Raw genomic sequence first — 17,955 nt, 5'->3', positions numbered from 1 at the left:
TAGAACTTTTAAAAAATTAAATAAATAGAATATTAATAAAAATTAAATAAATTTATTTTAATTTGTAATTGAGATTTTTAAATTTTATTTTACTTTACCAAGTATAATTAATACCATTATTAACATAATTAATTTAATAAAGTATAAATAATTTAATAAATAAATTTTATTTTTAAAAAGATATTAAATAGTAGAAAGTCAAAAATGTAATTTCATTATCTAATCTCATGAGATGAGTTATCCCATAATTTGTGTCCCAACCCCCACAGGATACGACAGTCCAACAGATTTAGGATTAATAGTTCGGATGGACTATTAATACGGTGCAAAAAATTTCAATCAAACAACGGATTATTAGTCCGGATGGACTATTAGTCCTATCCCATGGGCCAATCCTTCCAAACAAACACCACCTTAAGGCAACAAGGATAATAATAATTTAAAAGACTATATTATCCCAATCTATGATAACAACTCTCTCCTATCCCAAAAAACCTCATACTTGATATAGATTTGAGCAATACTACGTACCTCGAATTTGAATTTGTCTCGAATGACTCGAATTTCACTTTGCCGGTTGTCCGGCCGGTCATCCGAGCGGTTGTCTGGCAAAAAAGTTGACAACCGCGGTCGACAAGGTGACAACCGTGATAGACAAGTGATTCACTCGGTCATCCGAGTGGTCGTCCAGCTGGGCGACTGGTAGACACAGATTTGTGTCATTCACTCCTAAAACTCTTGAGGCCTAAAGCATTAATCTATAGATTTTGATAACTTTTTGACAGTTTAAAAAAAAGATCTATCTACCTATTTTTAAATTAAAAAATGGGAACATATATATCTATCGCTCTGTGCATTTATAATCACTTTAAAATTTTAAAAATAGGAACAGATAATTCTATTTATCCACTTTTTAATCACTTTTAAATTTAAAAATAAGAACAAATAAGCCTATTTATGTTATTTTAAGGTCTATTTTAAGAAGTGGGTTAAAATCTCTCACAAAAAAATTAAAAAATAATTTTTAACCATCTTTTTAAAACATCCCTAAATCACTTTGCCTGGCAGTTGCCCTACTACCCCCCGGTCCATTCTGAATTCAACCAAAAAAACATAATAATAATAATTTAAGCATAGTGGTCAATGTGGAAATAATTCTAACTATAAGGGCAAATTGCATTTCCCCCTCAATCGGGAATGCAAAGTTGTCTAAAATGATGTACAGCTGTGTAAGGCTTCGTTGGAGGAGTAGATTGATTTTTTAGTTTTTTGATTTTTTAATTATTTTAGTTTAAGATTGAAATATTTAAGATTTTTTTTGAGAAGTGAATTAAAAATTACTTATTAATTTTTAATATATTTTGAGTCATATCATCTTATATATTTTTTTACACGTTTTTTAAAATAAAAATCAAAAAGTTAAAAAATTAATTTTTAATCATCTTTCAAAACATTCATTTGGGTTGACTTTTTTGACTTTTGTAAAAAAAAAAATAATCATAATTTGAATGTAACATTTTATCTTATTAATTTTTTAACATATATATTAGGGGTGTTCGCGGATCGGTTTTGTGCGGTTTGCGGTTCGGTTTTCACCTGCCCGCATCTATGCGGTTTGGGAAAAAGTCAACCCGCAACCGCCCGCAGTGCGGTTTGCGGTTTGTGCGGATAGGGTTTGCAAATGTGCGGGCGGTTGCTGGCAGTTGCGGGCGGTTTGCGGTTTACACTTTTCTCTTTAAAAATTAATTTTTGAGTTTTTTTTTCCTAGCGAATTTAGGCATCAAATTCATTTTATATATTTGTGACAACAATTTTTTGATGAGTTTACAAATAAAAATTGAATATCAATGCATTAAATGAAAGTACCCAAAACAAAGAGACCCTACACTAGCATTTTTGCCATGAAAAAAATGTATATCAATGCATTAAAGGTTGTACTCAAATAGAATTGCCAGTTCAGTAATCAATAATCAAACTATAAGTTCTATCGACCATTAGAAGGAAAATTTTATTAGGAAAAAGTGGATGAATCACTAATGAAAATCATATAAGAAATCAAGTTTAGGACTTGATAATTCTACGGCATGAAAAAAGTTGAGAAATACTTAAAAATAATGATTCTAGTATCATAGAGAATATAATGGTGCTCTTGTAAAAGTTACAAAGTTGGTATATAAAAAATAATAATAATAATAATAATAATTAAAGTGCGGGCGGTTTTTGCGGGTTGCGGGTTTAAACCGCGACCCGCCCGCAACCCGCAAATTTGTCATATTTCAAACCGCATCCGCCCGTATTATGTTTGCGAAACCGCCCATTTATATGCGGGTTGGGCGGATTGGACGGTTTGAGCGGTTCGGATAAACCGTTGCCCACCCCTAATATATATATATTTGGCTGAAAGAACACCAATTTCATTTTAGCTCAATGCCAAACAAGGACTATGTTGTCCTCTGATAATAATTTTTTTTTTATTTAAATAAACACAAAAAATAATAATAATAATAAAATATCACATATAAATTATAATTATTGCTCTTTTTTCTCTGGCAATTATTAAGCTTAAATAAAAAATAAAAAATAAAAAATAAAAACAAAAAACAAAAAGTCAAAATATTTCAAAAACGGAGTAAAAAAAAAAAAAAAACTCAAAACATGGCGTAAAGCAGCGGGTATTTATTTGCAGGAGAGACTCTTTTCCCTGTCCGTGTGTGTTGTATGTGTTGGTGGGGATCTGAGAAGAAGATGGGGATCAGATTCATATTGATGGTGAACAAGCAAGGCCAAACTCGTCTTGCCCAATACTACGAGTACCTCACTATTGACGAAAGACGTGCTCTTGAGGGCGAAATCGTTCGTAAATGCCTCGCTCGCACCGAACAACAGGTATCTATCTATCTATCTATCTACTGATTCTAGTTTTTGCAAATTTTCAATCTTTCTTCCAAATCTCACCGACTCTCTGGTTGTTTTCCTTCGATCTTTCACCTCAATTTAATCTTTTTGCAATGGTTTCAAATTCTAATTTTGAATTACTTCAATTACTATGTGAATCCAAATACCCAGTTAAGTAATCTAATTAATAGGGATTTTATTCTGGTATTGAAATAAATCTTCACAATTGCATCTTAAATAGTGAAAGAGAGACTGTTCCTGAAAATCGATTTTAGGGTCCAAAGAAGTCTTGGGAAGTGCACAAATATAGAAATGCTTGAAACAGATCATGTCATGACCCGCCCCTAAAAATTTGGTCCATGGCCGGCCCATACATAGGCCTCAAAACTGAATTTAGAATAATATTTAAACACATACGGGCCTTAAATCCCAGAGTTACACATACAATCACAGAATTTATATAGATCTCACACACTTACATATGACTTAATAATTTATATGACTCCCAACACAAATTAAGGCCTCAACACGGAGGCGTACCCCAGGCAGCTTGGCAGACAGGTAGACCTCAATACAATTCTAGTGTCAATCTCCGATGGCTCACCTACATAAATATACATAAAAACGGAGTGAGTAAGGTTCAGTGAATAATAGCAATGTAAGGAGGTGAATTAAACGAGCATAGACTTAGAGAATGTAAATATGCCTATCAAACCATACACAGATCTTATTCATAATCATATTTTAAAACGACCTTAGGTCCACGTGTAATACAGAACGGCCTCGGTCCCACATATAATATAGAACGGCTTTAAGCCCAAATGTGATATAGAACGGCTTTAAGTGCAGACGTGATACAGGTCGGCTTTAAGTTCAGATGTGATACAGATCGGCTTTAAGCCTACAGGTAATACAGAACAGTCTTAGGCCCAACATATTATGCAGAGCGGCCTCAGGCCTAACAGATTATACAGAGCGGCCTCAGGCCAAGGTATCAACAGATTGGCCTCGGGCCCATCATTAGCAAAACAGAATGATTCCAGATACACAAGATATCATTGTTCCATAATGCACATATGTTCCATTTGTTCATCATGAATTCAGATAGTTAACTTGCAGATAACAGAACGTCAGTATTAACTATTAACAGTAAGCAAAACGTACTGCTACAGTACTATTACTCAATAGTGCACAAAAATTTTTCCATGGTTTATTACAAGTCAACATAGTTGTCTTGTGAATAACAAAACATTAATAATAACTATTAACAGAAGGCAAATGTATCACTGCATTAATAGGGACAGTACAATTCACATCATAACGGCCTCGGGCCCCTGTCTATTACTAGGGACAGAATGACTTTAGGTCCATATCAATGCCATTAATGTAATCCAAGCACAATATCAATTAAGTTAATCAAAGCACAATATCAATGGGATAGGCCATTCACAATTAACAATACTTAAATCCTAATTACAGGAAGTAAGTGAAATATATCGTTACACTATTATTGCTCACAGTGATCGGCTCCCGGTAGTAATGGGACGATGTCCTCGTCTCGACCTTAGTTCAATCTTGACTTTCTCTTAGTTCTCTTTAATTTCCCCAAGTTTTCATGGTTAATCTCCTTCCTCTCTCTTCAATCTCTTAAGGTTTGTCTTCAAGCTTCCATAAGTGGTGAGCTCTCTCTCTCCTTTGCCCTCTCTTCTCTCAGTTCTCTCTCCCCCAGATATTTTTTTTGACTTCAAAATGATAAGTTCACAACTCACTTAGCATATCCATATATATATATAACAAACACATAAGTTTCACAATAGGGAGGGCCAAACACGCCCTTACGAATCGCGCAAAATCAAATTTCAATTAAAATTCCCAGATGACTCTAAAAATTATGCTGATCATAAATATGTCCTCTGTTCCGGGTTCTGAAGCCTCTTAAGGCTCTCAATTTACAGTACAAAGTTAATCACCCAAACATGCATTAACGAATCAGACAAATTAGATTTTCAATTAATTTTTCCAAATAGTTCTAAAAATTCCCATTAACATACCCAAGTACTCAATTTTGATTTCTGAACCCGTGAAGGTCGATGATTCCAATTTTAAAGCCGTGACTCAACAGATAATTTCTCAATTTGAACAGATATCATTAAATTAAAATGCATTAACCCACAAGGACATAAAAGTAATTTCAAATACGGATTTTTGGGGTCGTTACAGATCAAGTTGGGTGTGGCAGTGTGGTAATGTTAATGGTGTTGATTGAATGTGCTGTGTAATTGTCTCTTCGCATATGCACCATAAGGAAAGCGAATTGAGAAGCCTATTCAAGCAAGAACTCTCTATAGACAGCTACACCCTCCTCTGTGATGAAATTTATAAGCAGAGGATAAAGTTTTTTTTTTTGATAACTCGGTATCCAGTCCAATGGACCGATTAATCTAGGACCACTCCCATCATCCACTAGCAAGGCCCCAATTAAAGCCGGGGAAAAGCCTTGTATAAGGAGAGAGCACACCCCCAAGTCCCAAGCCTGGACATAAAATTGGCAACTATTACCAATTTTAAATTTGTGTGTGTCAAAACAAGACTATTTCATGACTTTGTGTGTTAGCTATAATGTTGTGTTAGTACTTATCATATAAATGTCAATGACATGTTCGGGATATTAAAACCAGGAATGGAGTTCCTGGTTTCAGAAGAAATTTTTTTGAAACTCTGATTTGCACAAGGTTAGTGCAGTAACTGGACCGACATTAGCTAATGGTGGGTTTAACTGGTCACCTGATAGGTAGGTGGGTTTAACCAACAGCTTTCTCTATTTTCTCTCTTTTGGTGTCTCTTCAACCGTTGTGGAAATTCACTCACCACCATCACTCTTACCTGAGTCACCACTGTGCATCATGACCACTGCAATCAAACCCACCCCAACCTCTATTCCATCCCATCACTCTTTATCTATTGTAAGAATTTATGTATTATTGATTGATGTCTTGATTGATAGATTACAAGATTCATTAATTACAATTCCTATACAATCTATATATAGAAGAAAATGTGGTAGTAGGTGTAGTGGAGGTGATAGTGGGTTAGGTGAAGTGGAGTGTGTAGTGGAGTAGAGGTAGGTGAAGTGGAGTGTGTAGTGGAGTAGGTGAAGGTAATGTGGTAGTAGGTGTAGTGGAGGTGATAGTGGGTTAGGTGAAGTGGAGTGTGTAGTGGAGTAGAGGTAGGTGAAGTGGAGTGTGTAGTGGAGTAGGTGAAGGTAAAGATGGGAAATTCTAACAGCCCCCCGCAAACTCAAGGAGGAGAGAAACTAACCAACTTGAGTTTGGAGAGAGTAACAAAACAAGAAAATACATAAAAATAAAAAAGGATAGGAGACACTGTATGGTCGTGTCAGACCGTTGGTGAAGACACTGTATGGGGTGTCATAACGTTGTAGAGGACACTGTATGGTGGTGTCAGACCGATGTAGAAGACAGTTTATGGGGTCATGTCGGACCGTTGTAGAAGACAATGTTGTGACAGTTTACGGAGTCTTGCTGGACCCTTGTAGAAACTAACCGGAATCAATGTCGGGACAGTTTACAGAGTCTTGTCGGACCCATAAAGGAGCTAACCGGAATCAATGTCGGGACAGTTTACAGAGTCTTGTCGGACACTTGTAAAAACTAACCGGAATCAATGTCGGGACAGTTTACAGAGTCTTGTCGGACTCTTAAAAAGTTGCACCCTCAAAAGGTGTGCCCAATTTTGTCAAAAGGCGTGCCATCAAAAGGCGTGCCCAATTCATCAAAAGGCGTGCCATCAAAAGGCGTGCCATCAAAAGGCGTGTCCACTTTGTCAAAAGATGTGCCATGAAAAGGCGTGCCAGTTTGTCGGGCGGCAAGAGGCGCGCGATACGCGTGGCTGCCTCGGCTATTTAACCAAGACGAAGGCTGAGGCTGAGGCATACCATTCTGAAACCTCTGAAACCAACCCTTCGCTGAAAAAACTCTGCCTCTGCGGAGAGAGAAACTGTGGAACACTTTGTTGCCATTCTGTCACCAACCCTTCCGAACATTACCAGTCTGAAATTGCTATTTCGCTGAAACACTTAGCAACCCAAAAACATGGCCTCTTCTTCCCGTCCAGCTACCCAGAACCTGCTCACGCTCTTTCCAGAACTGAACGAGCCCACAAGAGAAATAACTGGTGCGGTGGCCAGTGAACCTCAACCAAACACCTCTGGTTTTGCTCCATTGAACTTTCCGATGCGGTCGGTGGAGCAAAAAATGGCGGTGTAAACTGATATTGAGGCTAATCAGTATACTCTGAAGTCATGCGTGGAAACCATGACGGCGGTCACAAATTTGTCGAACCGGCTGCAGAGTAGGACAAATGAGGTGCAGCATTTAAATTCCCAGCTGGCTCTGCTCCAACGCATGTATAAGGATGCGCGAGCAGAGATAAGTGTGCTGAAAGCAGAAAATAAGGAGCTGAAGCGGAAGGCCACTGTGATGTTCCGATTTGGAGGTCCGCCGTATGCTGCAGTGGAGGAGTATGGAGGAGTGAACGTGCTCGGCGGCGTAGGAAACACGGAGGCAGCACCGTCAAGGGCCGCCCAGGACGGAGGAAAGAAGAAGAGATCTGCAGCAGAGTAGAGAAGAAAAATCCCACTGTGGGTGTTGGGTGTGTTATGGTGGTTTTTTTTTTTTTTCTCGTGTAAAATTATGATCGGGGTTGATCCTGACATGAATAAAATAAGTGTGTTTGGCAAACTCGAATGGTAGGTGTGGTAAGGCAGAAAAATCAACTGGAATGAATTTTTTTTTTTTTTGTGAAAATAATAATAATAATAATAATATTAATATGGAAATCATGGAGTGGGCGGTGGTACAAAAATATTGTGTAGAAAAAGAGGGAGATGGTGGAAAAGAGAGGCCACTCATGTTATTAAAATAAATTAAGGAATTAAAAAAAGTGATATTGGTTTTGTTTTCAAAAAGATGGATTAAAATAAATATAAAAAAAGAAAAAGAAAGTGGAGACCATGATGAAAGGTGGGAACAAGTGTGCTGGTGCTGTGTTGTAATGGTCAGAAAGAGAGATAAGAAAATAAAATAAAATAAATTTCAAGGTGCTGTGTTGTAATGGCATTGAAATATCCACCATCATAAAGAGTATCAGTGGTGCTGCATATGTTTATGAGCATTATTTGAGGCCTTTCTTTCTTAACCCACAGCAGACTGTTAACGTCTAGTATGTCCCAAGGAAGAAGGACATCTTCAGTAAGCCAGATGACATTCTAACTGCTGCTGAGAAGTACATAGAAGAACATGGCCCGGAAGCATTTGAGAAGCTTGTTAGCAAGGATAGGGAAACCAAGTTCAGGAGTAGCAATTACACGTATTTTGATGAGGACCACAGCTATTGAGCCTTGTTTGGCTGAGGGAAACACCTTTTTTCCGCTGCTGTTAGGAGTATCTTTCCGGTGGAGAAGCTGCTATGGACTATTTGGGGAGAGTGATGTCGAAAGCCGGAGCCTTGGATCTCGCCACCGGCGTCGGCGGAAAGATCGAGAAAGACGATGTTCTCTCCGCTGTCCAGAAGTATGAGCAGTATCACGGCTACTATGATGCCGAGAGAGAATGAGATGTTATGAAGATATGATGAGGAGGTAGGTATGTAGTAGACAATTCTAGCGGACTAGGTTGAGGTCCGGCGGGCGGCCAAGGCGAGGTTGCCGCCCGCCGGTGAAGCGAAAAAATATTAAATTCTTAACCTTGCTCTGATACCATGTAAGAATTTATGTATTATTGATTGATGTCTTGATTGATAGATTACAAGATTCATTAATTACAATTCCTATACAATCTATATATAGAAGAAAATGTGGTAGTAGGTGTAGTGGAGGTGATAGTGGGTTAGGTGAAGTGGAGTGTGTAGTGGAGTAGAGGTAGGTGAAGTGGAGTGTGTAGTGGAGTAGGTGAAGGTAATGTGGTAGTAGGTGTAGTGGAGGTGATAGTGGGTTAGGTGAAGTGGAGTGTGTAGTGGAGTAGAGGTAGGTGAAGTGGAGTGTGTAGTGGAGTAGGTGAAGGTAAAGATGGGAAATTCTAACATCTATAAATATAAATATCTTAATATATATATATATATATATATTTATATGTATAAATATAACCCATCCAAATCCCACCACAGCATCGCCTCTTATCTTATATGTACAATACAAACTGAATAACATGGAAGATGCAATTGAAGGTTGATGGTTAAAAAAGGAAGAAGGGGAAGATAACGCAACTATAGAGTGGCTTATGGTGAAAGCATGGAGAATGGTTGGGGTTTGGTAAGAAGATGATAGTAGTAAAAAGAGATTTTATTTTTGTTTATTAAATATAGCGTTTTGTTTATTAATGTAGCATATTTTAGTCATCTTATAATGATTTTCAGGACATAATTGGGAATTCAATATTATTTTATTACAATAAGGGCATGGTTTTAAAAACCGGACCGGACCGGCCGGTTCAACCGGTTGAACCGCCGACCGGTCGAGGTTCCGGTCCGGGTATACCCATAGAACCGGTCGCAGTGAAAAACCGGCCTATTTTGGGAGAACCGGGAAAACCGGCGGTCGGACCGGTGAACCGGTCGACCCGGTTCCGGTTCACCGGGTTGATAAAAACGAATTTTTGAATTTTTTTTTCTTTTTTTTATTCTTTCTTTCTTTTCTTTCTTTCTTTCTTATATTATATATATATATATATATTATATTATATATATATAATAAAATTTTAATTGGAAACTCTCTTTTAAGGGTCTCCTCTTGTGAGGAATCCCATTGAGAGCTTGAAATTATTGTGAAAGCCTCTATCTATTTATAAGAAAAAAATTCTTCCAAAAAAACTCAAGAAATCTATGTGGGATTCAATCAAATCTATTGGAGGGAAACTTAAAGTTTTGATATCCCTCCAAAATTTTTGCTCTTCTTTCAATCAAATTATTTGAATTAAAATCATATGGAGGGAATATTGAATATTGAATATTTGATTTCTTCTTCCAAAATTAAAATTAATAATATTTTTAAATATATTTTTATATTTTTTAATAAAAAAAATATTAAGAGAAATATTTAAGATTATTAAAATTTTTAATTTATAATTTTATTACTTATATTTTTATTTAAATATAATTTTAATATATTTATGACGTCACGGTTCGATTCCGGTTCAACCCGACGGTTGAACCGGTGACCCGTCCACCCGATCATTTTTCCGGTTCACTCACCGGTCCGGTTTTTAAAACATTGAATAAGGGTGAAAAAAATCATTCATGCAGTTCAACTTGAACAATTATTAGGTCTCCTTAACTGATTATAAAGGCATGCATACATATACATTAGAGGAAATCAGTTATTATCTGTGTAAGTTTTATATAAATTATCTTAAAAATAAGAATTGAATGAACCTTGTGTATACACACTTCAAATAGTTCATAGAAATATGTATGTTGCATTAGCCTTGCTTTTTCTATATTTAGATAGGCAAGCCACGAAGTTAAGCCCTTGCCTATTGAAAATAAAATCTAGACAAGTGGCTGTTTTGATTTCTTTGGCTCTCCTTCCTTTTATATGATTAACTCTGTGAAGTATTGGCTCTTCATGTTAGTTGACTTGTTTAGTTTACTATCCATGAGGTATTGACTCTGTGTTAGTTGACTTGTTTAATTTCATTGCCTAGAATTTTTTTTGGGGCCAAAGTTATTCTTCCACTTGTTTTAGATCATTAAAAAAATTAGATTTTGTTTGACTTCTGGGTGTTTCTGAATCTGTCGATTATATTGTTACTATTCTATTGCACCTGAACGGATATTCTTAATCTCTCCCTGATGTTTTTGGTAAATGAATGCAGTGTTCCTTTGTCGAGCATCGGAACTACAAGATTGTATACCGGCGCTATGCATCACTATTCTTCTTGGTTGGAGTTGACAATGAAGAAGTAAGTTTTATGCTTCTCTTCCAATTCAGAGAATAGTGCTCTGTTTTTTAAGAGATTGAACATGACATAAATTTTATGTAGAAAATTTAATGTATAAAGAGAAATAGAGAATTGTATTATTGATTGATTGATAATTGATGTCTATTACAATGATTCATGATTCCTATATATAGAAGAGGGTGAGTGTGTAGTAGGTAAGGAGTAGGTGAAGTGGAGGTGGTAGTGGTGTAGTGGGTTAGGTTTAGTGGAGTAGGTTTAAGTGGGTGAAGTAGGTGGAGAGTAGGTGGATTTTAACAGCCCCCGCAAACTCAAGGGGGATAGGAACTAACCAACTTGAGTTTGGAGAGAGTAACAAAACAAGAAAATACATAAAAATAAAAGAGGATAAGAGACACTGTATGGTCGTGTCAGACCATTGGTGAAGACACTGGATGCTGGTGTCATAACGTTGTAGAGGACACTGTATGGGGGTGTCATAACCATGTAGAGGACACTGTATGGTGGTGTCATAACGGTGTAGAGGACACTGGATGGCGGTGTCAGACCGATGTAGAAGACAGTTTATGGGGTCATGTCGGACCGTTGTAGCAGACAATGTTGTGACAGTTGTGGTGACAGTTTACGGAGTCTTGTTGGACCCTTGTAGAAGACAGTTTATGGGGTCATGTCGGACCGTTGTAGAAGACAGTTTACGGAGTCTTGCTGGACCCTTGTAGAAACTAACCGGAATCAATGTCGGGACAGTTGACGGAGTCTTGTCGGACCCATAAAGGAGCTAACCGGAATCAATGTCGGGACAGTTTACAGAGTCTTGTCGGACCCATGAAGGAGCTAACCGGAATCAATGTCGGGACAGTTTACAGAGTCTTGTCGGACCCTTAAAAAATACACTGTATGATGGTGTATATAGGCTGCCCAAATATATATATATATATGGATATATATAGTGAGCCCTCAAAAGTCGCGCCCTCAAAAGGCGCGCCCACTTCATCAAAAGGCGTGCCTGACAGAAAGCGTCGAGCCATTAAAAGGTGAGCCGGAGATGCGGCGAGGCACGTGAGCGACAGAGTGGCGTGTCGGCCTCGGCTATTTAACCAAGGTTGAGGCGGAGGCTGTGCAAACCAGTCTGAAACCGCCGAAAATCCTTTGAAAAAACTCTTCCGTTTCTGAGAAAGAGATTCTGGAACACTCTGTTGCCATTCTGTAACCAACCTTTCTCTGAAACACTCAGCAACCCATAACATGGCCTCGTCTTCCCGTTCAGCTACCCAGAATATGGCCTCTTCGTTCCGTGGTCTGCTCACTCTTTTTCCCGACCTCAATGAGTCAACAAGAGAGAGAACTGGTGCGGTGGCCAGTGAACCTCAACCAAACACCTCTGTGTTTGCTCCGTTGAACTTTCCGATGCGGTCGGTGGAGCAAAAAATGGCGGTGCAAACTGATATTGAGGCCAATCAGTATACTCTGAAGTCATGTGTGGAAACCATAACTGCGGTCACAAACTTGTCGCACCGGCTGCAGAGCAGGACAAATGAGGTGCAGCATTTAAACGGCCAATTGGCTCTGCTCCAGCGCATGTATAAGGATGCGCGAGCAGAGATAAGTGTGCTGAAGGCGGAAAACAAGGAGCTGAAGCGGAAGGCTACCGTGATGTTCCGATTTAGAGGTCCACCATATGCTGTAGTGGAGGAGCAGGGTGGAGTGAACGTGCTCGGTGGAGTGGGTAGTATGGAGGCAGCGCCGGTAAGGGACACCCAAGAGAAAAGCAAGAAGAAGAGACCTGCAGCAGAGTAGAGAAGAAAAATCCCACTGTGGGTGCGGGTGTGTTGTGGTGGTTTGTTTGTTTGTTGGTTTTTTTTTTTTTTTGTGTAAAATTGTGATCGGGGTTGATCCCTGAGATGAATAAAATATGATTTGGTGTGCAAAGCTATATGGTATGAAGGGAATTGGAAAAAGATTAAAAAGAATGTGAAAGAAAAATAAAGAAAAAATAATAAAAATATATTTGAAATCAAAAAATGAAAGATGGAGGAAATAAGGAAAGTGGTTTGGAGAAAATAAATAAAAATAAAAATAATGGAGTTGGAAATCAAACGGAGGAGAGATGAAGATTTTTTTTTTTTAATATAATATAATAAAAAGAGATATATATATATATATAGGTTGCATCGTGGGTCACATGGGTGAGTAAAAGAAAACAATAAAGAAATGAGTGGGTGCCCCCCATGTGCAAGGATAGTGCTGGCACTTCAATAGGTGGTACAGCCTGCTGAGCATCAGCTTTGACAGGAGCTGCCTTTGGACCTTTTCTCTAATAAATGCGTCAAACTGTTGCTGTTGGTGTTATCAAGAATGTGGAGAAGAGGAGGCTTGTCTGATGGCCTCTTGGGCTGTGTAATCATATCGAGGTTGGTGGACCTCTCAATCATGTTGTCACCCTCAAAACCAGAGATGGGGACAAAAGGAATTTTGTCAGGGTTGTAACCAACCTTCTTCAGATAGGAAGAGACTTCCTGCACAATTTCATCATACCTTGCTTTTGAGTACTTAGGAGTGGTAGCATCCATCTTGTTACAGCAGCAAATCATCTGCCTCACTCCAAGAGTAAAAGGAAGGAGAGCATGTTCACGGAAGAACTTGGGCTCCTTCTCAATCTCCTTGCCAGATCGACGATCAATCTCAGCAAACTTGACAGCAATGTGGGAGGTGTGGCAGTCAAGAACTGGAGCATACCCATTACCAATCTGACCCGGGTGATTCATAATAATAACCTGGGAGGTGAAATTTGCAGCTTCCTTGGCTGGATCATCCTTTGAGTTGGATGCAACAAAACCACGCTTGAGATCCTTCACTGCAACATTGTAGATGAAGACGATCGAGACGGTGGTGTATGGGAGGACAACAGTGAGAGGAGAGGCAGTGGTGGTGGGCTCGAAGAAATTTCAAGGTATGTGTAGAAAATTCTAGCAGATTAGGTTGAGGTCCGGCGGGCGGCCAAGGCGAGATTGCCGCCCGCCGGTGAAGCGAAAAATACTAAATGCTTAACCTTGCTCTGATACCATGTAGAAAATTTAATGTATAAAGAGAAATAGAGAATTGTATTATTGATTGATTGATAATTGATGTGTATTACAATGATTCATGATTCCTATATATAGAAGAGGGTGAGTGTGTAGTAGGTAAGGAGTAGGTGAAGTGGAGGTGGTAGTGGTGTAGTGGGTTAGGTTTAGTGGAGTAGGTTTAAGTGGGTGAAGTAGGTGGAGAGTAGGTGGATTTTAACATTTTACCAATATTAAAATTGATTATTCTTCTTATGATTTATGTTTTATTTTCTATATGGCGGAAACCTATGAAGTTTGGGTACTTCGAAAAACATGCCGTACCCGTACCGGGTATTTACCGGCGTACCGTACCTCGTATGGTACTTTTGCATACGTACCGGGTACACGAAACACGTACCCAAGTTTTTTCTTCTTAATTTTTGACGTACCCAGACGTACCTAGTATATATCCAAGCCGTACCGTACCTCAGTTGAAATAATATTTTCCTTCTACTACAGAGATAAAACTCATTTCACTAGATTTCTTTTTTAGTTTTTGTTTTATGCTTAGCATGATTTTAAAATTAAACTATGGTTTGTAAGTTGTTTAATATATTGACATTTAATTTTGATTTATACTTTTCCTTTTGGCAATAAATGTTAATTATAGGTTGGACCTTAACAAATTAAACCATTTAATTATTTTTTGCATTACTCTAAATTAAAAATAAATATTTTTTTACAAGCGTAACAAGCCGTACCTGTATCCTATTTTTTTTGAATTTTACCGTATCGACGTACCCGTATCGTACCCATACCAGTACTCGTACCCGTACCTGTGCTTCATAGGCGGAAACTGTATCTTTTGGGCATAGAAGAATTGCTAACCTGACATGCCTATGAAGTGGTTGTGCTTTACCTTCCTATTACAGGGATGAAGTGCCTCTGTCAGTCTCCCTGACAATGACACAAATTTTCTATGCTTGGATTGTATTCTGACATCCTTTGAAATGTGTCTGTGATGTATATGGCATCTCATATCTTCACAAGAAAGATTCAATTACATCTAAGAAATCTTTTACTGTTAGGTTTGGCATGAAGTTTGGTTATATCAAGTTTAAAACTTCAATTCAGACCTGAAACTCTAGGTGTAGAATAAAAGAATTGAAGCTGTTTTGGATTGTATAACAATCTTTTATTATTATTTTTGGTTTTAAGTTTGGTTATTTAGAATTTTAAAATATTTGTTCAGACCTGAAACCCTAGGTGAAGTAGAATAAGATAAATGCAGTTGTTATTTGGTGAACTTATTTAACAATGAGCTATTACTTTAGTATTGTTTGGGCCAGCTGATGACTCCAAGGCCTAGATTTCTTTTTGGTCATCAAAATTAAGTCTGGAATTGAATAAAATGATTTAGATTATTATTATTATCAGCTTATTGTCATTATCACGGATTATTGGCGCCCATGTTTGGCTAGGATACTTGGTGTCTTGTTTTCCTGTGCAGAGTCGTAATATATATATATATATATATATTTGTATGCTAGAGTAAAACCATATATCCTCACTGGCAAGCCATTGAAATACTTCCAACTCACATGGTTCTGCCTGCATTTATTTTATTTTATTTTTGTGATAACCGAGAACCGATCCTAGGCAAGGCCTTTTGGACCTACCCTAGGAGCACACACTCGGGATACATGCAACCACCCACTAGCCTCACATATCAGGAGAAGTAGGACATCAAGACTTGAACTTAAAACCTCCTGGATTGAACCTGTACGACTTACCATTTGAGCTGACCCTCACGGGTGTCCTGCCTGCATTTATGTCATGCATAATAAGATTTTAGCAGTTGCTCATTTGGTGCATGGAAATAATAATCATCCCTAGACTAGGAGACAAGTTTTGGAGCTGTACAAAATTCAATCATATATTCCTTCACTCCCAATTAGCAGCTTAATATGTATACAATAAGATCCTATTTTATTGTAGAAAAGCCAATTGCAGGGCTTTGGAGTTTTTTTTGTTGTTATCTGTTTTCTCAAATATTAGTGGCATATAGCTTAAGTAGTTACATGTGGTCAGTTTAAGGGAGAGTTCAAATAATGTCAGTTACAGCGAGGAAGCAATTGTAGTCATAGAGCATGTAGATATTAAACGAGCCCTTCTAAATTTTTTCTAATATATGCGAATTATTCTATAAAAAATGTGCTGTTATTTTCTAATTACGTTCACTCTCTTGTTATCCAGTCAGCTTATAATGTATGGGAAAAGGAAGTCACCATGTAATTTATGTTTCTGTACCTGTCTTCCATTTTGCAGAATGAGCTTGCTATTCTGGAATTCATACACCTCTTAGTTGAAACCATGGATCGCCATTTTGGCAATGTGGTGAGTCTTCTGACAAAGAGAATAAAATAAATTCCGACTCTCTCTCTCTCTCTCTCTCTATATATATATATATATATATTAATCAATCAAATTTGTAAATTTGCAGTGCGAGCTGGACATCATGTTCCATCTAGAGAAAGCACATTTCATGCTGGAGGAAATGGTCATGAATGGGTGTATTGTTGAGACAAGCAAGGCTAACATTCTCTCTCCAATACAGCTGATAGACAAGGCGTCGTAACCATTTTCACTCCAATGCTTTAAACATACCAAATCTATGCACTGGCACTTTCTTTGATCTCTTTAGGGTTACTGATTCATGTACTGTTGTTGTCTACTGTACAACAGGACGAGCGGATCTAGGGTATTTCAGTGAAATGGATAAGAACTTACAGTTGATTAAATATCTTGCATTATGAGGTTGGTTGTGTGATTTTTACAATTGCTTGATTGTCTTTAGAAATCAGTAGATATTTTATTCTTTTTCTTGTAATGAAATAAGGTGATGCAAAAATAATAAGAAGGCTCCGTTTGGATTGGTGAATTTGGTAGGAAGGGATTTGAGATTGAACCTCATAAAATGCAAGTATTAGTGCAAATTCTAACATGACAGTGTATCATGCAGTCATACTGGGATTGGAGCCCATTCTTTCACAGGTACTAGTTAAAATTTAGGAAAAATAAATAATTAACAACAATACATGCTCTGTTTGTTTCGGTAAAAAATAAGTTTTTAGATAATATTTTCTATAGAAAATGTTTTTTAACGTTTGGTTGCAGCTTTAAAATTAATGATTGTGGTGGTGGTAGCTAATGATAGTATTGGAGGAGGTGGGATGGTGGTGGTTGTATGGATAGGTAGTGTAGTGGGAGTGATTGTGGGTAAAGTTTTTAAGGACAAATGCTTAACGTAAGACGTTTTACCTCTTATGAGGCGAGACGTAAGCCTTAAGGCGTTGAGATTTAAGTATTTCAAAATTTTAATTTTTATATTCAAGTAATTTAAATATTTTAAAACAATAAATAAATACATCAAATTAAATTAAATATAAATGTGTAAATACTTTTCTTCACTACAGAGAAGAAAGCTTGGCTTTATTGAAAGTGAAATTGGTATTTTCAACTTTGGTAATGTAGCTTGTCACTAAGCATTAACTTTGTATTTTTTTCTTAATTGGTCATTTACTTAATTTTTCCTATAGAATATAATTACAAAATGAGTTCTTTTTTTATTTTTTACTTTTTTATGTTTAAATCATTTACTAGATTAAGTTTAACAAAAGTCTAAGGTAAACACTTCATATGTGTACTCCTCTACATACTTATGAGTAGAAGATGTACAAGATGCACCTAAGGCACATGTCTCGAGATTGTGTACTTGGGAGTAAAGTCTAAAAATCCAAAACTTTGAAGCATTTTGACTTAGCCTTGCCTTTAAGGCGAGTATCAAGGTGAATCTCAATAAAGCCTTTTAAAACTTTGATCGTTGGCTTAGCAGCAATATTAGTGGTGGGTTGGGATTGTAATGTGCTGGTGTTTGATAAGAATTTAATTTGAAAAACATTATCAACCACCCAAATAAGTTTGTATCCTGTTGGCGATGGAAATTTTTTTTATTCACTTCTGTTTTCTGTCATATCAAACAC

The 17,955-nt window shown here is 37.3% G+C and overlaps 1 protein-coding gene and 1 pseudogene across 1 annotated transcript; one reads left to right on the top strand and one right to left on the bottom strand.

Annotated features, from left to right (window-relative positions):
• The first annotated feature begins 2,610 nt into the window (after positions 1 to 2,610).
• LOC114320970 (SNARE-like superfamily protein) lies at positions 2,611 to 16,751 on the top strand. The gene is made up of 4 exons (XM_028268080.2): positions 2,611 to 2,886; positions 10,785 to 10,871; positions 16,241 to 16,309; positions 16,416 to 16,751. Exons 1-4 carry the CDS (start codon positions 2,719 to 2,721, stop codon positions 16,548 to 16,550), a joined length of 459 nt encoding a protein of 152 aa, XP_028123881.1. The 5' UTR covers positions 2,611 to 2,718; the 3' UTR covers positions 16,551 to 16,751.
• Positions 13,036 to 13,806, bottom strand: LOC145806308 (elongation factor 1-alpha pseudogene; annotated as a pseudogene).
• Positions 16,752 to 17,955: the final 1,204 nt, after the last annotated feature.

This window comes from Camellia sinensis, chromosome 13 (assembly GCF_055761805.1).
Source record: "Camellia sinensis isolate YWXY chromosome 13, ASM5576180v1, whole genome shotgun sequence".
In the NCBI taxonomy this organism is placed as follows: Eukaryota; Viridiplantae; Streptophyta; class Magnoliopsida; order Ericales; family Theaceae; genus Camellia; species Camellia sinensis.
Note: the sequence above shows the minus strand (reverse complement) of the source record. Positions and strands in the feature narration are given on the sequence as shown.